Below are 23,970 nucleotides of genomic sequence, written 5' to 3'. Positions count from 1 at the left end.
TGAACACCACTAAAAATGTGGTTTTTCCTGTTAAAAGGAGGAATGATGCTAATCTAAAAGGCCCTCAGCCACTTACGTTATTTTACACCTTTTTCTTTTGTGAGGTCTTCTCAATCCCAACTTCCTGCAAGTGAAACAACTCTGTAGAAAGATCAGGAGTGGAAAACAACTCCATGTGAGCTCCTTAGAGACTTTTTCTGGTACTGATTCACCTGTGATTAAACCAGCCCATGTCGCTGCATAATAAATCTTCCTTTTTAAAAAAAAACCCTCAAATGACAGTTAAAACATTATTGAAGAAATGTGCTGATAGTAGTTTAGTTGAAAATCTTTTTGATGTTGCTTTTTTACAAGACTACTTAAGAAGGCATGTCTCAGCCCAATGCTCTTGTAAATTCAAGGTTTAGATTTGGAGGGTTTTTAGGATAAAGTTGTTGATGTATGATTAGTAGATGTTAAATTTTGGGAAAGCATTTGAATGGGTTCAGTTTTTAAATTTCCCTCATAATTTGGGCAAATACAGACCATTTTTTGGAAGTGTTCAATGACCACAAAGCTGTCTCTGGTCTCTAAGAAAAGGTTCTCAAACACATTGGTGTCATTGGTGCTTTCAACACAGAGACCATTGCTGATTTGTTCAAAATGCTCCCACTTATTTCCAGTTAATGATGGAAATGCTGGGATCTATTTTCTTTTTTCCAATTAAATAGAAACCTTCACCTGGCTCAGCCCCAGCTTCTATTCCCTGAAAACATCTTTCACATTCTCTGACAAATCTCCTGACATTGCTAAGACAAGCTATCATTTCCTGAGAGGTCCTCAAGCGAGGTGAGACCTGTTAGGTCCTTGGATGGCTGCTAGCGGGCAGATTCACTGGCCTGCAGGATGGGATTAGGATCACCATGAGGGGCCCTCCCCACAGCTGGTGCTACAGGGTGTTCAGCCTTTTGGGCTGCAGAGCAAAGCCCATTTTCTCAGCCCTCCCTCAGATCTCCCAGATACACAGCCCTCTTTCAGCGTGCCTGGAGTGATGTTTAATCCTCTGTGCATTTCATCGAATTTCACTTATCGTCATTATTGATGAGTGACACAGAGGTTAAACGATTTGCATCAAGGCATTTTGCTCAAAAAAAAAAAAAATAAAAAAGAAGAAAAAAGAAGAAAAAAGAATACATCAGTTTTGAGTCCGTGGAGACACTTTGCTCAGATGCCAATCAGATGGGTAAGTGCAGCAGGCAGGTACCTTCTCAGAGGGCTGCTTTGCCAGCTGGGAAGGAGCCCAGGGAAGCCACCTGGAGATTTCCAGGTTGGTGCTGTACAGTAACAGTGGCAGAAAGGCAGAAGCACGTTTGCTTCTTGCAGCTTGGCTGAGCTGCAGAGCCTGGGAGTGCCTTTGCTCTGAGCTCTCAGCCAAGGGCAGGAGGCTGGTGCTGCCAAAGGGTGGGGCAGCCCACCTACAGACTCCAGGCCTGGGGCTGCAGGGCCTTTCCAAGCCTGCTGCAAATCCGTCCCAGCTGCTTTCCTTGGCTGCTCTTCCTGCCATGGTCACTCCCATGGAGCAGGTGGCTGAAGCCTCTGGTCACAGCACCTTCCCAGGGCATGGCTGCTTGCTCAGCTGGTCAAAAGGGTAGTGGGCAAAAGAGGTAACAGAGCTAAAAGTGGTGCTCTTGTTCCAGAAGTCCTTTATGCGAAGCTTTATAGACCTAAATTCTTCAAAAATAGATCTCTTACACCCTCATAAGCATCACTTATTTGTTTTGTTTTTGTCATAGCCGGTTACATCTCATGGCCCGTGGAATTTTCCAAGTGGAAGACACACTGGAAGACACAAAGCCATGAAGAAAATTATCTCAGTTTTGTCCAGAGTTTTGCTTCCTTCCCTGCTGCTCTCCTCATTTCATTTGATCTATTTTAACAAATACCACCACTCTGGAACACAGATCTTGGTGCTTTGGCCAACATCCAGCTGTGAAATGTGTGCTCTTCTTCTGCATGATTCACTCCACAGGTGTCAGGAAAGCTGTTCCTCATAGTCCTGAGTCAAAAAATGTCTGTCTGTCAAAGCCTGGCAGAGAAGATGTTTGTACGGGCAGAGCACTCCGGGGTCCTTCGCAAAGAGGAACAGAAAAGGGATAGTGACAGGGGAGAGAGGGGGCATTTGTGAAGGTTGTCTTCATCTGTACTCTCTGTACAGTGAATGGAGAAAAGGAAAGAGAGAGTCCTTTAGAAGACATTCAGAGCATCAGACCAAACTTCTGTTTCAAAGTGCTTCCTTAAACATCTTTTTTCTATGAAGACTATCCTGGGCTGCACTGAGTAAGAGTTAAAGCTGGGCAGAGGAACATAGATCACATATTTATATAGTTCTATTACCTGTTTTTTGGTGCAGAAGCTGTCTTTTGTGGTGTGTTGCTACACCTTCTCCCGCCAGCTGATACCACCCTACGCATGTTGGTAAAGGTGAGATGGTAAAACAGCCTCTGACAGGCAAAGGTATCAGCCACAGAGTTTGATTTTTGGTAAGGCATTAACACCTGGAGAGATGTTTCCAGCAAGTGCGCTGCATTGTGTGCAGCAGCTCTTCCAAAGGTGACAGCAGGCATATCACCATGCCCCCTACATATCTGCCTGACAGGTCAGTGTGGGGAAAATGGAAATAAGGGAGGCAAAAGGACCCATGTTATGAATCAGAAGTGCTGGTGCAGTTGGAGGAAGCTACAGTAGTCACAAACCCTCAGCATATGTGAAAACATTACATTGTTCTTTTTTTTTTTTAAACCAAACATATTTAATATGGCCATTTCAAGTTTTACATGAAGCATAAATCAAAGAGAAATAAGTGTACTGGGCACAACACGGTTGTTTTGTAGCTTCTAAATTTCTTAAGTGTTAGGTCATTTTACTTACAAGTTAAATGGCTGCCTGCAAGAGGCCTTGGTTGGTCATAAATTGTCCTTCCAATAATATAAAACACACCATTTGTTTACCACACGTAGGCGCTTCCAAGCAGATCCAACAGCTCGTAAAGAACAAGAGCCCCTATGTCATCCCTACAGAGACCACTGCAATAAAGAGCTGTGGGAATGACTCTGTACTCTGTAAGTGCAATCAGATCCAGCAACAGTAGCTTTTATGGGCTTTTTTTCTCCCCTCCAGGAAAACCTGAGATATTAGTGCAATATTAAAGAGCTGTGATGGTTTTACCCAGAGTGGGATCTTACTCTTCCTGTGCTCCCACTGGTTTTGGGAGTGGAGTGAAGTTAACACTCACCAAAGAAGGTCAGAATCAGACCTGTTAGGATGGTTTGTTTTCATAAGGGATATGATTGATTAAAAAGAAGGTTAATTGAATATTATGCAGCTGCCACAGTAGTATAAACTCCAAGCTCTGGCTTATAAACAACATTTGCTGCAGAAGGGTTATTACCTGCTTACAATTGGAGCAGTAAGCCTTTCGTTCCTTGTTTATTCCAGGATGGTAAAGCAGTAAAAATGCACATGCTGGTACATGACCTCAGGTGGGCTCCTAGGAAATCTTAGCCCAGTTTAAGTAATAAATATGTTCTCACACTGGCAGAGGTGTGCCCTGATTGAACTCTGAAGAGAAACACCAGCTAAAAGCATCATTTGATCTAGATTAGAACCCTACTTTAAGTGTTTGAAGTAGAAAAGCAGTAGGAGCTGATTTGAGTCTCCGAAACCTTTTGTCAATAGAAAAGATCTGAACAATTTCCTTTTAATTAAATGTCTTCATTTTTATTATGATTTCTTTAGTTCTTGGACAGTACAGAGGGGTGTGATATTTATCCAATAAATAACAGGCTAACAGGATCACTAACACTTCCACTGACTCAACCTCGGATCATGCTGAGGGTGACCAGATTGGTGTAACAGATCCACAGGCGTATGGGATTCACCTTGCCCCACTGCAGAAGGCATCTAAGCTACTTGGGGGTCCCTCTGTAATCAATGAGAAGAGTGACACATGTCTTTCAGAGGAAAAGTCCACCCCATTCCATGTGTCTAAGACAGGAAAGATTCATTTCACAAGAGGGATGTGCCAATCTCTTGCCCTGGACTTTGAAGGAATCCGAAGGGTTCATCCCATATATAGGGATCCTGAAGACAGGGTGAGGGTTTGTCCCATATGTACCTGACTCTACGTACCTGATTCTGTCAATCAGCTCAGGAGGGATCCCACAGAGAGGGAGAGGAGTGCATCTCCTTCAGCTGCTTCTGCATGAGACTGCTGGTTCATTTGCAGCAAGTGTAATTCACTGGCCAGCTGCTTTGCTCAGCAGTTTTCATTCCAAACTCATTGCTGTGCCCATGAGGATCACCTGTGAGCCTCCTCACCCTCCCTTAAGGCTCTAGCCCTGTGCACATCAACCCACCTCTACAAAAACAAGTGGAAAGTCAGTCTCTTGAGTAGCTGAGCTAACTCTTGCTGCAGCCAAATTAAATCTTTCTCATCAAGGAGCTGGATGAGACACTAACTAGTCACAACTGATGTTTCTATCAGTTGCTCACCCAATAATTGCTTCCCATCACATACATAATGCACAGATTAATTTCTCCTTTCTCCAAACCCAATATTCAATTTGCCACTGTCATGGCCCATCACAGATCTGCTAATCTGTCCTATTTCTGTCTCCTTTTGGACAATGACCAAGTCAGTCAACAAGCCATTTTTTTCATAAATCTTCTGGCTGACAAATTTGCCCAGCCCTTGCTCTGAGCCCCTCTCCCGTACAATCCCTGCTGTGCTGCCACTGTCCTTCAAATCACCTCTGCCAAGAGGCAGTGAAAGTGCTGGTCTGCTAACAACAGACCAAGACCAGCCACCATTTGCCAACAAAAAGAATTAACAACAGACACAATGAATTATGAAAAAAAATTACTTTTTAATGTACAAAAGGTTTTTATATACAGGTTCAGCATGTTACCTCCATTCTTATGATGTAGAAAACAGCTAAAAATGTTCTTAGGATATAAATTTGACAGAACAATTCACCTACAGTACTTTTAGTAATGATGTCTTCTATACATAATATATACAGTGCTGGAAAGATTATTATAATACTTTTTCAGTAAATGAAGGAAGACCACCACTGGAAAGTCCAAAAAAATCTCAAGTCATTGGAGATTTGGTTTTGCTTCTGTATTTGAACGTTTGCTAATGAGACATCTGTGAGGAGGGACTCAGGAGCCATTGCTGCCCTATGCAGCTGTTAAAAAAGTCATTAGCAATAAAAGGACACATGAAAGCCTGATCCATCTCAGCATAAGGGATGCCCAGTTGTACTCCAAGCGTCCAGGACAACATACAATGTCCTAAAAACATGTACTGCCCTCTTTTCATAAATGCGAAGGCAAGGGCAAGGTCAGTAACTGCAGGAGAATATATACAGCAGACTATAAAACAATCCCTTTAAACACAACTTTCACAGGAGACACAAATAAACAGCCAGGCTCTTTGCTTTGCTTCCCTGTCCTCATGCACCCTGGACATCAGCAGGAATCATGGAGGGGTGAAGGGCAGGGCTGGGAGCACCCTGTGTGCACCCTCTGCATTTGGGATGAGGATGATGAGACTGCAGGATGCTGAGCAGCACCTCCCTGCACCAGCCCTACCCAGGAATACCTGGCAGCAAAGGTCTCCTGATCCACCACTGCCAAGCACAGCTCCTGCCTACCTGCTATCACAGAGTTTGCCTGGAGGTAGCACGTGGCATTTTCATGTCAGCCCCTGGTGATACTGGGAAGAGTGATCCTGACATCAGGTTGTGCAAAGGAAAACAAAGACAACAGAAAACACCTTTACAGAGCTGTCCTGGTCCTGTGCAGGGTACAGAGTAGGTGCAAATGAGAACATGACACTGATACAACAGGGAGATGAGAAGGAAAGAGTGAAGCTCTACTCAGTCCAGCTGTAAAAACCTGGGGGGGATGTCACACTTGTTCCCTGCCCTTCAACATAAGGGATACAAAGTATTTGAGGCTATGAGAGCAGGATGAGAGGAGTTGTCCTTGTCCAACGCAGTCTGAAGTTAAGCAAGGCCTCCTCCCAAGTACGTGCACCCCACTGCTTCTACCCTTTTGTCTAACGACAGCAAAAATAAATAATACAACAAAGATCAACTTACTGGCAGGTGGGACTGTCCTGGAAACAGCTGATCACTATTTTATGAGCAATTATATTCTGGTGGAGAATTTGACTTCAGGAGGCCCTGCTCCTCCCATCTCTTCCCCAATGATGGTTCCAAGAGATTCTCACTGACCAAGCTACTATTCTAACCCAAATTGCTGTTTTGAGACTATACACATGTTCAGTGCTGCAGGTGCAGTCTGTTAGTGCAGGTGCTGCAGGCTGCAGGTGCAGTCTGCTAGTCAAATGAACTACTCAGGTTGACCCTGGTATATTTTTTGGATACAGCAGTTTTTTTCATGCTGTGGGACATGTTAAGCTAGCATTGGGTGCATGCCAACAAGCCTGCTTGTGGGGCACGGTGTTTTGGCTTATGCTTGGCCCCATATCAGTGCAGCAAGGCACCTGTTGTGCACATGGAGCCCGGGCAGAACCCTGCATTGAGCACATCACACAGATGAACCCTGGCAGATTAACCTGCTCCCCCAGTACTGCCACAGTGCACACTGGGCTGGAACAAAAGTAAAAGTCTCTCCATCATCATCACTTGTTTATGTGAGCACCTCAGCATGGAAAATCCACCAGAGAGCAAAGCTGCTGCAAAGCTGCACAGGGATCCAGTAACGTGTGCTCCAGCACTCTGACATTAAAGATGCATGTGGGGCACTGGCAGAAAGTCACTGTGTTCAGAAGGTGCAAAGTTATGCATGTGTGTCAGTCTGCATGCCAGAGCCTTCCTGCCATGGGGGATTATTTCCCAGTGATTGCTGTTCCCAGACCTCTTCTCCACTCTGCACATGATATAAACCACGTTGTAAACACATCTGATCAAAGTGTGCATTCACCTTTTATGTGTCTCATCAATGTGTCTTTCCAATGTTTTCTCAGAAACACCACTATGTTTTTATAAATGTACATTTTATATATGCTTCTGACAATACACTATATTTGATTTTTAAAGGAAGAGAGGCCTTGGCTACTTAACAAGAAAGCATGGTAAGGCACTTTGCTGAGAAGCCATTTGGAAACGTCGCTCTTTGCAAGGTACAAAGGTATTTATGGTATAAAACAATACTGCTGGCAGAGGGCTTGTTTGGAGACGTAACTAAACCCTACTCTCATCAGAGCAGAATACATAGTATGGCTTTTATTCTAACCAAAAATGCATCCTCCCATTTCTTTCTGGGGTGGGTTGAAAATGGAATTTTTTTGCAAACGTAACTAACGGAAAAATGATGGGGAGGGCTATTTACAGGGCTTCCCAGAAGGGAGGGTTTCATCTCTAACCACCCTCATGCTGTCTCCTAGCTTGGTGGTGATATACCGTTCAGTGCTCCAGGAAACCAAGCCAAAAAAACAATACTAGAGGTGCATCTTTGTGGTACTGAACTGCCTGCATATAGTTTACATAATTCTGTACACAGACTTTTAAAAATTTTCACTTTGAAATCCTTTAATGTATTTAACACTTATAAAAAACCCTACTCTATTGAAACAGGTTACTTTTGAAAAGCACATTCATACAACTGCTTCACGCAGAGCCCCTTGGATAGCACCAAGGCCTTGTGCTTTACCGTTACGACATCATGTTTAGAAATTTACTCTCTTCTGCCAGCGTGGTTAGCATGGAGCTCATATCACCTATTGCCATATTGCTTATCCCCGCAGGTATGGTGGGCAGTGTCAGAGAGTTTCGTGGAGTCGTCAGGCGAGAGGAGTTCTGGGAGAGGTTCTGCAGGATGCTGGGGCTCAGGGTTCCCGACATCAGGCTTGAATGGTCCCCATCGTCCATGATGGCATCAAAATCTATCTGGGGCGGCTCAAGACCTTGAGAGTCCACTGTGCTGGACACCTGGTTTGTTCCTGGGGAAGGCAGAGTGGCTGGCTTGCTGTTCTGTGTGCACTGCTGCTGCCTGACCCGACAGTCCGTGTGGTTGTCGAAGCTGTTGTTCTGCTCATACATGTGGATTTGGCCGTAATAGTACATCAAGCTGTTGTCCCTCGTGCCGTCCGTGCACTGCTGGGCTGGTGCCAGCAACATGTCACTTGTTCTTTTGTGCATGGCCTCTGCTGTCTCCTGGCCAGAGCTGATGGTGTTTGCAGGATGGGCAGTTCTCATGTAGCCCAGCTGCTGGGCGGTGCGGACCCCTCGGGGTCTGCTGCCCGGGTTTGGCTCCGGTGGAGGATGAGGCTGGATCATGCCAGGTGGATATGCCTGTGCAGCTGAACCCACCACACTCTGCTGAGGCTCAAAACTGGGCTGATTGGAGGTCATGATGGGCTGAGGAAAATTCTCCTGGGCCACAGGGAAGTTCAGGTGGCTTGGCTGAGATGAGTAGTTCTGCTGACTCGGCTCGTGCATGACCTGTCCCAGCGCTGTGCGCTCACTGTTGCTCCTGACCATCAAGGAAGGGTTGGCTGCCATGTCCATTTGCTGAGGGTGAAGGTGGGGTCCAGACTTTGCTGCCATGTTGCTGCAATTAGGAGAGATCTGGTTTGGGTTGCCACTGACTGCACTGGGGCTCAGCATCTGATGTTGTTGGTTATACCCTGTGTGCAAGCCCATGTCAGGGTTCATGCTGGGACCTAGGCTCATGTGCTGCTGCCGCAGCTGCATGCAGTTTAGCTTCTGCCCATCCATGCCCATGTTTCTCTGCATAAAGCTCTGCTGAGTTGCATTCATGCTGTTGTCTGGCAGCTGCATCTGCTGCTGGTTGTAGTTCTGGTACTGACCAAAGTTCTGCTTCTGTTGGACCACTGCTAAGTTCCCTTGTGAAAACTGCTGCTTTGACTGATTGGACATGATATCAACTGTGCCCGAGCTGACTTCATTCCACTGGACAGGCATGTTATTTTTATTCATGTCTGAAGAAGTATCAAAACTCATGGAACACTCTGCCATCATGGGTCCCAAGTGGCTCATGCTTGCCTCAGCCACTGCCATTCTGCGCTGACTGGGCAAGGCTGGAGGCTGCAGCTTCCCACTTCCTTGGAAGTTCTGCATCTCATTGCTGTACCCCATGGAAGTGCTCTCGGCCACTGTCCCATTGTTCTGGGATTTGATGTACTGTACCACATCATCTGGCAGCATAATGTCATCATCTCCAATGGGCACATCTGTGTCCCCAGACATGGCTTCCATGGCGATGTTTTCACTGATGCTCAGGGGCCGGGGTGAGTAGGAGTGCCGGGGCAGGCTCCCGTCTGAGCGCCCATAGCTCTGGAGACCAAAATTCCTCCTGTCTGTGGGCTGTGGAGGATGGAAAGGGTTCACACTGTTGGTGCTGTTGAAGCGGTGAACTCGTGGGAGAGCTTGGGGGTCTCCAGGAGGTCTCCTCACAGGGTCACTTGCCCGTCTTGTGCAGTTGCCCTGCACCTCATGGGGAAATGCTGGAGCTGATGCGTAGCCATAGGTGTTACCATCACTGCAACGCCTGGGGCCCGGTGGGAGGCGGATGGAGGGCAAGGTGGGGTCTGGTCCGTCCATCAGTGAGATCCTGTTCTTCAGGGTCATCCTCTCCATGTTTGGCAGGGGGGTCGGAGGAGGGCCGCCTGTGGCAGCAGCGTACTTGGCTTTCAGCCTGTAGTGCTGAGCTGGTGTGAGGTTCAGCAGACCCGGCATCCCGCTGCACTGGCTCACCTCACTCGACCGGCGGGAGGCATCCGTGGAAATGGGGTCGTAGGAGTCAGCAGAGCTGGTGTTGTTGGGGCGGTGCCCGAGATGGGAAGCCTCGCTGGAACGGCGGCTGGAAAAGTACGGGGAGATCCCTGAGGATCTGCGGCTGACAGTGTAGGCAGAGCTGACGGTGCTTGTTGTGCTGTCACGGCGCTCGTTGAGCTGGTTCAGCATCGTAACCTCATTGACAGACAGCTCCATTATTCTGGGGTTAGGCAGCATAGCTGAAGAACCACCACTGTTTTCTAGGACAGAGCCTGAAAGAAAGGTTGCAGGGAAGGAAAAGGTTTAGTTAGCTGAGAAATTTCACTTTGTGGTGCTCTAGGTGCCAGAATACAGACCCACAAAGCCACGCCCAAATACTTCATGGGAGTGATGATGAGTTTCATGTGCTGCTAGTGAATTCAAAGCTTCATTTCTAGCTCTATGTTCATGCAAAGGGAGTAAGAAGTCTGAGGAGAGAACTTAAGAAGTCCCTGCTGAAGAGTGTTTGTAACATGTACACCCCTTATACTCAGCTTCTGAGGGAATGTCTCCACATGGGCTTCCCTCAGCAGCACAAAGGTAGGACTGGTGTGAACAGTGCCACAGGGACAGCACACAGCTACAACTGCAGCTACTCTCTGGGACAGATGCACAGCAGTCAGGGAGAGCAGCCTGAGGACCCAAAGGTTGACATTCAAAGGCTCTTCCAAGAGCAACCAAGAAGCTCTGAGATCTAGTATAACCCAGGCACTATGCCTTTGGATTTCTTGGCAAAGTTAGAGGATCTCTAGAGGGTTCAAAAAGATGCTTTTACCAGGAATCACTAGCCAGTGGGAAACAAGCATATGAAGCTGGAGGCAATAGCTAGGAGTTTCTGAGTGACAAAAGGCTTCTGTCAGAGCAAGATTATGGAGGGAGGTCTTGTCTGGATTGCTGCTGTGCTCCAGTGGTCTCCCAGGAAGCACATTAGCCCTTGGGGAACTCTGACAGATAGAAAAAATGCCAGCAGCCTTGCGGCTGTAACTGAGACAATGGGGACAGCTGTGTCTGGGTTCTGGGCAAGCTCAGAAACAAGGAGACCAAAACCTCTGTCTCCCTTCATAGGTCTGTAGAACTGAGCACCTGCGCTTCTCTCGGACATCACCAGACGGCTGTGCTTACACCCAAGCTGTCCATTTTACCTGACATCTTTATCTATCAAAGCATGAGTCAGAAGCAATAAGGAATGATCCTTATTCCTCCAGGGCAGACTCTTGGTTATGAAACCAGAGTCAAACTCCGAAATGTTCCTACAGGACATGGTCCAGGCCCAGGGCTTACCATTTCCTGAGATGGGAGGCAGCTTGGTGTTTCTGGCTTGTGGAGCTGGGCTCACCCATGAGCAGGAATCCTTAACTGTCTTGAGTTTCTCCTTCTTGAGCTGTTCAAGTCGTTGCATCGTCGTCATGTGTTTCCTTAGCTGCAGGCTGACTGCCGAGTTACCAGATGAGACTGTTGAGTCCACGACAGGAGCGTTGTCATCCAACGCCGTCAGATCTCCCAGACTCCCCCCGCTGTGCATGTTCATTTCTACTCCACTGTCAATGTTGTTGGTGCTGCCAAGGGGTGATGGCTCACTGCTGCATGACGACTGGCCACCAGGACTGGACTGACACATCTTGGGCAGGGAAAAGAAGAAAAAGAGTTGGGCAGGTGAAAACATGGATGGAAAGAAATCAGGAGCCCAACATCCCTGGTGTTAGTCCCGGAGGCTAGGAGAGCTCCTATCCTAGGCTCTCCCTTGTCTTGTTACCCCTCCCTGCTGCAGGATCCCAGCTCTTCCAAAAGGCAGATGCCTCCTCCCTGTGAGAGGAGGATGGGACAGCACCCCACAGCTGGAAAAACCATGGAGATTTAACTGCAAGGTGGAGAGAAACCAAATGTTCTTCCTCCAAAAGAAGGACAGATGTTTCTCGAAGAAAAGCAGCATGTCACCTGATTGTGCAAGGTATATTGCAGCAAACACTGGCTTATCTAACATGCGATCAAGACTTAAGTATTTCAGACACAACGTATTTCTGTCTTTAAAATACCCTAACATATAATTATGTTAGCTGACAAACTTCCCCGCCAGATAAAAACCTGGCTCACTGTTTGCAAACTCCCACTTGCAGATAAGGCAGATAAGCACCATAAATATTTATTTTATTTACATTAGGAATGTAAACTACTCACATTGAGTAGTTTATTTGCAGCAGACACTATATGGTCTGAACTTGCTCTGCTGCTGCTACCAAACAGGATGCCTGGCTTTTCTGCTCCAGGCCCATGCTCCAGCCAAAAATGGGAGTGCTGAAAAGGCAAAGTACTCTGCCCTGGGCCAAGGTGGGAATGGGAGTGCTGCAGTGTTGTTCTTTACTCCACAGCAGCCCCCCATGGGCAGGTTTGACTGGCTCTGATTGCCCGTCAGTCTAGGCAATACAGATTGCAATCCCAATATTTCATGGCAAGTTGTGATGCTGGGAGAAAGGTGGCAAAGGGAATCCTCGGGCACTGCATCCTCCCCCTTTCAAGCAAATTTCTCCTATCCCTCCCCACTGCCCCATATACTTCCACTTCCACCCTGTGAGGGTTAAATGGAGACAGAGATCTGCAGGAGATCATGCTTTATACAGCTATTTTAACACAAAGGATTTCTTTGCTCACCTTAGTACCGACTGTCCTTAGGAAGGTAGAGTAAGGAAGGGTAAGTGGGAATAAAGAACAGGTTGTTAGGACAAAGACAGCATTAACAAAAAGGACCAGGTTAGTAAAAGGAGGAAGAGGGAAATGCAGAATACAGCACAAATTACCAACATATCCCCCACTCCCATACCCCATCTTCCCTGCCTTCCCTTTTCTGGGGCACAAATAAAAACTCCTAGGAGAGACTTTCTACCTGTTTCCATGGGTTTGGGGTGACACACAAATACAGGTCAAAACGAGGAGCCTGGGAATGATGGGGACCATTGAGGCACCTCACCCCTCCCACCACCCTGACCTTAACCATGAAACAGGAGTTGGATGTGGACCCACCAGATGAGATGGCACCTCTCAGAAGTGCTCGAGGGAAGTATGCAGTGCTAGAGAGGGACAGTGAAGAGAAACACAGGACCCAGGGCCCTGCTGCCAGTGAGATGGCTTGGCTGGAACCCTGGGAGCACAGAGTGCTAGGAAAACAAGCCCATACCTTCAGGAGAAGCAGGGTGGGGAGTTCTAATTGTGTCAGTGTATTCATAAGAAAAAAACAACAAAACACGTGGAGGAAGAGTACTGGAGAAAGGTCATACTGTCCAGTGGTTCTCACACCCAGCTTTTGTAACACAGCACAGAACCTCATCACTGTTTCTTTAGTCAATTAGAGACATTCTGGATGTGTAAATACTAAATTTTTTCTTAACTGAAACATGCTGCTCATTAGCAATTTGTCCAACAACACATCCCCTAACCCTTCTGAGAAAATCTTTGTAGCTCCAGGGCATGTTTTTCACAGGAATAACAATCTTTTAGCCTGGATTCAAATCAAGAAAATATATATTTTGGAGCTCAAAGTCCTTTCAGCTCAAGTGGGAAGTCTGGGGAATATGTGAACGCTCCTTTGCAGGTGAAGGTCTTTTCTTCTGTATCCAGCTCATACCCTGTCCCATTCTGAGCTGATGTAGCACACCAGAACTTTGGGTACAAAAGTGAAAAGAAACATCAAAAGGTAAAAGTGATTCATGTGTTGCAACACTCCATCTCCTCCTCCATCCTGGATGGGGTGGAAGAGGTTTGATGTGTTTGAAAGCATCACTATACACAGCTCCTCGGTAGCACTGACCACACTACTGCCAATTGTGCAGCTGCTGTAATGGGCAGAAAGCTGATAAATGGTCTTTGCTCCAGGTGCTGGAGCTGTAAAGCTTGATCATGGCTGAGTGACAGTCTGTACTCTGTGGGCCACAGCACTGCTCCCATGTTTATTCCTAATTTCACTCCCCTGCCTCATCACCTTGCTACAATTTTCTATGGTAGCTGGGAGCCATGTATTGAATTTCTGTACTCCTGAGGAATCTGCTCCAGCCAACCTTGGTTGATCAGTGAGGTGGGACTAGATGATCTCAAGAGGTCCCTGACAACCCCAGGGATTTTGTGCTTCTGTGTATGGTGGACAGGATCAAGAAACTGAACTTGCTTTAAGATACTCAACAAAAATAGAACAGCTAGTTTTATCCCCACTGGCTTCATCAAACAGCAGCAGACTAGAAAGAAAAGGTATGAAGGGTCTAGGGAGAAGGAGAAAAGGGACTGCTTAAGCCAGGACCTTTGCTTCAAGAAGCATTCATCAATCTGTGCCCTGTGGTCATTGCTCAATTTAAACTGGTGAGGTAGGTAAAGCTCATTTGACCACACTCTTGGGTTCTACCCACTTTCACAACACAGGAATGCCAACCTCAGCAAAGGGCACCACATGGCCCCCATGACTACAAGGGCAGGAATTTATGATGATGGGTAGGAAGGTACAAAATGCAGTGGACTGTGCCCTGACCTGCAGTTTCATTTCTGGACTTGAACTCTAGGATTGAAGGGCACCTGCCCAGAGAGGTAAATGGAATACAAATGCTTCATGCCCCTACTGCATCAGAGAGATCAGGAACCACATCATTTCTGCCAAAAGCAACTGCTCTTACCACAGAATTCTCTGTTTTTATCGTTTTGACTTGTAAGCAATCCTCCATGCTCCGTGTGGTGCTGTTGGCCTCGGGGCTCTCCTCTGACACCTTGCTGCTCTGCTTGGCACTGGCCTCGTTGTCCCCATTTTCCTTGAGAGGAGGTGGCCTTGGGTGGACATCATTGCGCTGCTTCTTTGTGACGTGAGCATCGGGCCCGTGCACCGTCTTGACGTGTTTCCTGAGGGAGCTGGGGTCCGTGTACCGCTTCGTGCAGCCAGGGATCTTACACACGTAGGGCTTCTGTCAACACAAACAAATCTTGGGTTATATTTAGAATAAGCCCAAATATTCCAGGTACAGTGTATGGGCCAAGAAAATACAATGAGCATAGCAGCAGGCAGCAGCAAAATGTGGAGCATCTGCTCTACAGGACTCTGTAAAGACTGAGATATGGAAGATGTGATATATGGGCTGCTGCTGATCCACACAGACTTGGCTTGTCATTTCATGTTGGCTAAACTTCTTGTTTTCAGTTTCTGGATCAAAAGACAGCTAAGAATTCACTAAATACTTTCCTAGTATTCCTTTCCCATGTATGTATTAGCTCGGGTGGCCACAGGAATGTTTCCTGATTAAGGATGGGAAGGAGGTGATGTAGTGGACTGGGAATAACACATTCGCTCTGCTAAGGTGGGGTCTACACCAAGAAAATGTCTGAAACCTTTTGGCTGATGGAAGTCCAGTGAATTCAAGCCAGACTGGATTCACCCTACTCAATCTATCACACCACTCCAGCACCTGTCACCTTGAAATCTGCTATTGTGCAAAACAAACCACAGGCATGCAATGTTTTTTTTCAGACAACAGCACTCTATCCCGAATTCATGAATCATTGATTGCCACAGGAAAACAAGGCTGAAGCCATGCTTCTGAAAACAGAAATCGGCAACAGATACTTTCATTCTTTTAACTTTTTATTTTACTGAGTCTCCAATTCCAAAGTGTATTAGCACTGCAGTTGTTTGAGCTGGTGCTGCTGCACTGGAAGCTCAGAATTCATCCCAAGTTCCACTTTTGGTCTCACAACTACTTTATGTATTTTCCTACCAATGCAATAGGATAGATCCATGAGAAAAAACAGACAGATGTTATTTGAAGGCCACCCAAAATGACCATTCCTTTTAATTTTTTTAAAAATCTGTTTTGTAATGTTGTCCAGGAACTTAATTGAAAAAAATAAAAAGGAGTATATATTCTTTGCAGAAAGCCAGCATCATCACATGAAAAACACTGAAAGTCTGTTTTGTATTCAAAAGCATGCTTCCTGACTGATCTTGGCACATTATTCAAACCAGCTAAATCCACGTTACACCCCACTGAGGTAAACATATTTTAAAGCTGGGTAAACCAAAGCACAAAAATTAAAATAGTTTGTTTAAAAATACCATGCAACCTTTTGGACAAGCATTATAGAAATACTACTACTGCTATTAAGCCTTATTACAAAGAACAGAATCCCCACAACATGTGCTGGAAAAATCCTGTATATGAACAGCTCAAATATTTTTTATAAATATCCTTTATGCTCAACAGTTCTGATTTTTCAGACTCCAGCAATTAGGGTAACACAATCACTGTTGCTTAGAGAGCAGACACTCCACCTAAGGGGATTCAATCATCCTCTTCATCAGGCCATTCCCATTGCAACTGAGCTAAGCACAACTGCTGTTTCACTGGTGTGCCTTCATCTGTCCCTGGGTTATCCAGATTCTGACATCTAGTGACACCTTCACCCTAGTGAAGTCAACAGTTTAGATGTCTCAGATGCCTCCCTCCCACGCTCATGCACATACAGGGTAATACTCCTGAGGGTGGGAGAACTGGAGAACTCCCCACACACAAAGCAGAACTGGATTTATGTGTTTTATCCTTGTTCAGCCTGAGTTGCTGAAAATGTCACTCTGAGTCTTTGGCTGGCCATGAACTCAAGTCATTCCTCTGTGTATGCACTGGAGAGTGGTCACAGGATGAAAGCCCCTTTTCCAGGTGTAACTTAGAAGGTATCCCCTGAAGGGATTCAAACAGTCACTGAAAGTTTAAAATGTAGTGTGTATGACATTTCAACAATCAAACCTAAGCCAGTGTGGTAACACATCCCCAGCCTTGAACTTCAGCATGTTTGGACCATACACCTACGTCCTGTCACACAATGATAGTGACAAACACAGGGAACCTGGAACTTCCCCCTTAGAGGAGACTTGGATGACTAACTCTGAAACTGGTGTATTCCAAGTAAACACTGCAAGCAGAGGAAAATATTTAGAAGGTAGCTAGGAACCACAATAGAGTTACCAATGGGTAATGGGAAATATTCACAGCCACAAACTTCTGCTTTGCATTTGTGTGGTGTTGTGAGCCAAGGTCTCAGTACAGTTTGCTAAGCCAGTGGTCATGGCCACAGCTGGACACAGGACTCTTGCCTGGGCCTGCTGCCCAGTGTGAGGAGCTTTGCTGTGAGGGATACCAGCTGGTGTAAAGGATTGTGTTATATGATCCTCACAAAGAGGGTGTCAAAAATATGGCCCAGAGAGCCATTGTATGCAGCCTACAGATCTCCCACAATCTTGGGGTGTTTCTGTACTGCATCAAGGAGGGTTGAACAGCAGTTCAGGAAAGAGCATGACTGCAAAATCTAAGATGGTTTGGATAGCGGCAGTGCCTTACAGTTCCTGTGTCAGGGCCAGCTGGTCTGGTACAGATCCTCCACTAGTGGCAGTGCCGTTCCTACACCAGAGAAGGGGTAGGTGTCCTTCAGGGGAAGCAACTGCAGAGGATAAAACCCCTATCTGTTATCTGAGTCTTTGATTTGTGGTGTTTGAAAGCAGCTTGTGCCAAGTGTCAGCATATTTAGATCAGGGTCCACAAGAGACATGGAGCTGGATGCTCCTGCCCTACAGCCTCACCTTCTTGCACAAGGGGAACCCAAATGAACTAACTTTCAAGTGTGTTCAAGCTCTGCTCAGATAAGTCATCCCAGAGTCATCCTAGATCCAATGCAGCTCCTGATCTGGAACACTTGGGAATCTGAACCCATTGGAAAAATTACATTTACTAACACATTCAAAATGAAAATTCCACATGGGACATTAGCTGGCTCAGATGGGAAACTGCCCTGCCTAGCAAAGCTCCTAGGAAAGCTCCAGGGATCTGAGCTTAAGTGATCTGTGGCAAAAAAGTCGCTCACATACTGTCAGTGTGCACAGACTGGGCTGAGTGAGTCTGTATCCAGCACTGAGAGCTGTACCAGCAGTCGTGATCCATTCACATGAGAATCCTTAGGAATCGAAGGGAGATGCAAATTTCCTTTGAGACAGGAAACAATGTTACAAAAATGTAAATCTTCAGTGGCCTGATTGATTTATTCAGTTTGAGAATATGGAGAGTGGCTTAACACTGCAAAATTAGAGGTGGAAATATCCCACAATGAAAGGGACAATGGATCCAGCACTGGAGGAAGGCAGAAAAAGCATCCAGGGCTGGAGAATGAGCAATTTCCAACACCTTAATTGCGAGATTAAACCACAATTGCCTACCTTTCAGGGGAAAAAGCTTTAACAGAAAAATCATGTAGTCAAACAGCACTCACTGGGAATGCTGAGCAGACAAGAAGCTGCAACCTACCTTTTTAGTCCCTCCTGGCCTCAAGGTTGGTGTAGCTTTAAAACAACTCCAAACTATCCAGTTTAAGTGTGGATACGGGTTAATTTTAACCTGTGTCTTGCTGGTGGAGAACAATCCTGACGTTTGGGTTGATACCTAACCCAGTTCAAACAACCCTGAGATCCTAGTCATTCATCAGTCCATCTCAGCATCATCTCGGCCTGGAAGATGATTCTAGATTTTGAGTCCTCATTCTGACTCAAACAGAATCTCTGAAACCTACAGAGCTTTGGTTATCACTGACTGATACTATGCTAGAGATAAAAATACTCCCAACAAGCCCTTTGTAGACACAGCATTGCTTCAAAAGGCTGTCAACCATGGCAACTGTGTTCCATTCTCCAATAGTCTATATTTAACTGTTGCAAATTAGGCTACAGACTGAATTCTTCATGGCTGAAAACACTATTAGAACTTTAGAGTGTTGTTTTTCTTCCCCTGTCAGCTAATTAGTGGTAATATAAATTTCAATCGTCGGCCGTGGTTGATTGCAACAGACCATCACATGCGTTACAATAAAGGCAATTTCCTCTGCTCCCCAACTACTAATACTGGGTCTTAATTATCCAAGGTTAACAAAGCATTGCATTGTGCTCTATCATTGTACATCAAATGATGGAGGGACTATTATTTCCAGAGCATCAGGATCTAGGGTAGCTGTTATATTACTGCAAGTCTGCTCCACAGTAATATTAAACTCCACTTGCACAACTGTACTATACTATCTATGCTATTAAAAATTATATGTTTGGAAAATGCTTGTTTTCATTTCCAAAGTCGATTAAAAAGTTTGCATACTTTAACATCTGTTTATGATTTCAAACACAGCTTTCATAAATATAAAGCTAATGTGGTGTGGCTCCCCAGCAAAAATAAATCCCATTAAAAAATAAGATAAACCTCTCATTACAGTAGGTTTCTTTTTACATGCGTCCAGTGTGTAAAGTGTATGTTTATTGTCAGCAAAATTTAAAAAAAGCCCTCCGTTGAGCTGTGGTGAGCCCAGGCTTACCTCATTGGAATGTGTCCTGTTCTGGTGCTTGGCTCTGTCCGAGGCATTGGAAAAGGCTTTATTGCAGCCTTCGTGTTCACAGACATAAGGTTTTTCTCCAGTGTGGGACCTCAGGTGTGTCTTTAAGTTCTCCAGGCGGGAATAGGCTTTGGAACAACCCTCAAACTAAAATAAAAAAACCACATGAGGAGTGATTAATTAACCAGAAAAATTTGATTTTTCCCCTGCCTAAACCCTTCCAATCTGTTTCTCATTCTTTCTTCTTTTTTTTTCCTTCTTTTTAAAGGGCTTGTGTTTTAGGGAACAACATCCACTTTGTTGGGAGAATTTGCTTCCCTAGGCAGGCTGAGAGTTTCAGGAGTGAGTCATATTTGAGGTGCTACTCCTTGTTGGGTACCCACCTGACATTTCAACAAGTGACTCTTTTTTTCCAGCAGGGCTAAACACCCCTCCACTCCTCCCAGAGCACTCTTAGCCCCTCCTGCCACCCCTCTGCATTTAAAACACTCAGAAACAGGGGCCCCCTCCTTCCCACCTAGGGAACTGACAGCTTCTCCACAGTCTGACCAGCCTTGCAACTCCACTAGCACCAACACTGGAAAGAGCAGACAGTTCCCTAACACACAAACAGAAATCTAGCAAGCTTTAAAGCTTCCCAAATTACAGCTTGGGTTTACTCTTGGAGGATGCTGTGGTCAGGCTGTCTGACATTACCAGTTTAAAAAACAAGACTCTCAATCTTGAAGACAGATGGATTTTTGGATGACGAAACAGGCCAGGAACCTTCCTCCTGGAAAGAAACCAGCTGCCCACACAATGAGAAGGAGCAGCTTGGGAGACGTGGTGAGGCTTCGGGCGATTAAAGTCCTGCCACCCTCCATTCTGGCTGGGCTGGAGGCTTCTCCCTGCACCTGCCCTGTCCCAGCATGGGAGGGTTTCACCTCCAACCAAGGAGTCTCTAAAGTGCTCTTTGACAAAACAAGCGGGAGGTTTTAAGAAATGCAAGGCTCCCTTGCAAATTCTAGCTAAATGCTGCACTGCTTGTTCAGCTGGGAGTATTGAAAAGCCCAGGCTGTACTTCCTATACAAAAAAACACCCTTTAAATTTCAACAAGCAGCCCCTGCTGCTGTAATGTGTTGTATTCTAGTCACATCACTTAAACATGTCTACAAGTTCAGTCCAGTTGTGACAAGACTTTACATTGCTCTGCTTGAGTCTTGGCCAGTGAAGAAACTGGAGCCACAGCAGGACAGGTCATGCTCTGTGTCTGATTTTCCCACGGGCAGCTGAGTGGTTCTACATATCCAAAGGTTTGGTCACAAGCACCTGCATTCAACAGCAACAGCGCTTGCTGCCTTGGGCTCCACATCCACTGCTGGACTGCTAGGGAGGGAGGCAAACATGCAGCCCATGAAACCCATGAAGGGTGGAGGCACAGATTGATCCCATGCAATTTTTTGTGTTGGAAAAGAAGGCTTACTTAGGATCCTCTTTAAGGTCTAGCAAAGGGATGGTGGACATAAGGTAGATTTGCTCTGCTCTTGAGATGTTCACATCTCTTCAAGGACCAATAGGAGCATCCTGCAAGAGCTGATTCCTTCCACAGCTTTGTCAGGGCGGGATGGATCCATTTTTTTTCCTCAGACAACTTTCATTGGCCCATTCGTCCCACAGAACATGCCACAGCTCTGAGGTAGCACAGCAGATCTCTTTCTTCTCTTGCCCTGTACAAACAATCCTTTACAACTCGAGTCTCTACAATTATTGAAATACATCATTCCTCTTGCTGGAAAACAAAGGGAACTCAGCATGAGACAACTCATGCGTCCATTCTACTTTTGCTGGATACTGACACAAAAATGCAGTTATTAAGAGCAAAAGTTCTAAGGCCACATTTTCAAATAAAAGCTTCTCGGCAAAGCAGCCTGTGCATGTTCAAAGCAGTTGTTCCCACTCTTATGTGTGGATTTGATTATGCCAGTGGGAGTTCTAGCTCTCATCTGTTGAAATAATCCTTGACCAAATCCCAGGCTGCAATTGGGCTCATCTGTAGCTTTATGTACACCACAAACTTCTTGTCTGAAACCATTGTTGCTTTGAACAATCACTGCCAGACTTGGACAAGGAATGCTGTGCCACAGAAGGGCACCGTCTGCAGAACTGCCATTATCCCAGACCACTGGAAAATGGTGGTTCTCCAGTTCGGGGACATGCAACATACTGCACATGGAGGGCCTGCAGTTCTCCAGGAGGCAGAGGATGACTTGAGACTCAAACACAGCCTTGCCATTTCCCCAGTGTGACAGAACTGAGGCTTGAAAAGGCCAGGATTGTGCAGCACTGTTTTTTCCTGCTCCACCACAGCACTAAAGAGGATTCAGCCACTGCTGGTTTTGTCTCCTGAGTCCCTCTGCCTACAAGGGCAGGCTAGACTTGCCCACAGTGCTCACTTTGTATGCACCAACAATCAATATTTCTTGATACTTTTAAGGAAGATTGGTAAAGCACTAGACTGGGCAAAGTGCTTTAGAAGATTAAAACAAAGGACATGGCCCTGTGCCCCGGGGGAGCTTATGCTCTAAATTAAATGAACACAAGGCTGGAAGATTGATAAAGGAGTCATGCAGCAGGCAAATCATACATATCCTAATATTTGTAAGCAGGAGCTGGGGCAGAGCCAGGGAGCGAGCAGGGCTGGAATTGGCTAATGGAGAAGAGGAGGAGGAAGATACAGGAGGAGGGCTCAGACATTTGCTGAGCAGGAAGAGACTCATCCCCAAGACTCTGGGGAGAGGAACAGTGTAATGCTGACTGCAGAGGAGCTATGAAATACCATCAGGAGGAGAAGGCAGAGAGCAGAGGATATCAAAAGACAGCGAGTAAAAGAGGAATAAAGGCTGGAGGAGATGACGAGGGAGATTGTGAACACCTCTCCCAACAGCTGACCACAGTCACTCAACTCCATAACTTTGTTTCCCTCTTGTGCCTTGCATCAGGCATCCTTGGCTGCCCCACATCAACAAGCAGTGTGGTGAGAGGCTCCAAGTGTGAAGGCACATACAAGATTTCACATCTTGGGCTAAGGAGAGGGAGAGCCCAGCTCTCCCACGTAGTCAGCGAGCCTGCAGCCACAGGGCTGAGATACAAAACAGTACCCCACACTCTTCCTCAGGCAGTGTTGAACCCTAGACACAGCGCTGCTGGTATACAGGAAGTCTGAGGACTGAGCCCTTCTTTGGGGTTCAAGCACCTATGGCTTAACCTCACCTCTGGATTAAGAGAGCACAGGCAGGAGGTGTTGGCCTAGATTCCCAGTCTAGAAAGAGGCATGTGTGAATACTTAGGTGGGTGAGGGAAGCTTGCATTCTCAGCAGCTGTAGTGGGTGATGCCAGGTTAGACACAACCAGGGTTAGGCACCTCCCCACAGCGTGGCATTACTGTATTTCTTGCTTGGATGTAGGCACTAAATTGGCTAGATTTTCATCTTAAGTGACTTGTCCTGAGTTGCTTTGGATCTCTGTGGTAGTTCTGAAATAGTTCTTCCCAAGGAAATGCAGTTTTCCCACTAACACCTCCCCCACACTCCTTGTCCCCTTGTCCCCAGGGTCTAACCTGCAAGTAGCTGTAACCCAGACATAGAGGGCTGGACTGGCTCTGAGCTGCTGCCAGTGGCTGGCCTGGTAGAGCCCTACCTGAAGCCATGCCCACGTCTGCAATCACATTTCTGTGACCACCCCAGCCTGGTGTCCCACTTGCCAAGTGAGATGTCCCCTGCCAGCTCACCGTGCACTTGTGTGGCTTCTCTCCTGTGTGCCTTCGCATGTGCACCACCAACATGTACTGGGCCTTGAAGGGCTTCTGCTCCCGTGTGCAGTCCTGCCAGCGGCACACAAACTCCTTCTTCTCCCCGTGGATGTGATCATTGTTGATGTGCTGGTAGGAGAGAAAGGAAAACCAGGTCACTCCTGAAGAGCTGATGCCAGTGAATCACGTACAGTGCTCTGAAAGCCAGATGTTCCCTCCCAGTGCTTGTCAGGCACTGCAGCACCTGGGTGCCAGGTGCACAGGTGACACCAGGGATGTGGACCCAGCACTGTGGTCTGGTGTGTCCTGCAGAGAAAGGTGTGCAGCACCCAGCACACTGGGTACAAAGCAGGCTAAAAATGTGAGGTTTGCAAAAGCAATGGGAGCTTTTGGGAGCAGGGAGCCCTCTCAGTGTGCCCCCAGCTGCTTGATGCCACTCTTGACGGGGACGACAGAGTAATTTCTGTTTCTGCTGAACCCTCCTGTGCTGCATTTACACACCTGAGACCCCTTCCTGGGATGCTGCTGGAGGATGATGGACAGGAGACAAGCCTTGATTGGATTCAATAATCCTAAAGGTTGTTTCCAACCTAAATGATCCTATGCATCTAAGTCCATATGCTGGCCCCATGACATCCACCTGCCATCCAGAGCTGGTGGCTGGCAGGAAATGACAGCATCTAAGAGCTATGCAGCAGGGAGAGCTCATTTACTGCTAATTACTCAGGCCCACGAAACTCTGTGCTGGAGTGTTGAAAAGCCAGATCCAGAATGGTGCCTTCATCCACCCTGGTAGGGAGAAGTGGGCTGTTTTTTCCCAGTGCAGGGCAGATGAAGCCCTGCCGAAAATAAACAGAGCCAAGGGCCAGCCCATCGGCAGCGCCGCTCCCGCGGCAGCCTTGTCTCTCTGAATGGGGTCTCATTGCCAAAAATAATGCCTGTCCTCGCTCCTG

General features: G+C 46.5%; 1 protein-coding gene across 3 annotated transcripts in view; it reads right to left on the bottom strand.

Moving 5' to 3' along the window:
* Window positions 1-4,884: 4,884 nt before the first annotated feature.
* GLI2 (GLI family zinc finger 2) overlaps window positions 4,885-23,970 on the bottom strand; it is a 187,902-nt gene continuing 168,816 nt past the window's right edge. For 2 of the 3 annotated variants that reach the window (XM_030952352.1, XM_030952353.1), the window contains 5 exons: window positions 22,997-23,146; window positions 19,212-19,376; window positions 14,498-14,779; window positions 11,130-11,466; window positions 7,725-10,081 (listed from right to left, as the gene is read on the bottom strand). In XM_030952352.1, coding sequence (XP_030808212.1) covers window positions 7,725-10,081; window positions 11,130-11,466; window positions 14,498-14,779; window positions 19,212-19,376; window positions 22,997-23,146 — 3,291 coding nt within the window. Of the gene's footprint in view, window positions 10,082-11,129; window positions 11,467-14,497; window positions 14,780-19,211; window positions 19,377-22,996; window positions 23,147-23,970 lie in introns of all 3 variants that reach the window. The other variant, XM_030952351.1, reaches the window with a different exon arrangement.

Source organism: Camarhynchus parvulus, chromosome 7 (genome assembly GCF_901933205.1).
Source record: "Camarhynchus parvulus chromosome 7, STF_HiC, whole genome shotgun sequence".
In the NCBI taxonomy this organism is placed as follows: domain Eukaryota; kingdom Metazoa; phylum Chordata; class Aves; order Passeriformes; family Thraupidae; genus Camarhynchus; species Camarhynchus parvulus.
Note: the sequence above shows the minus strand (reverse complement) of the source record. Positions and strands in the feature narration are given on the sequence as shown.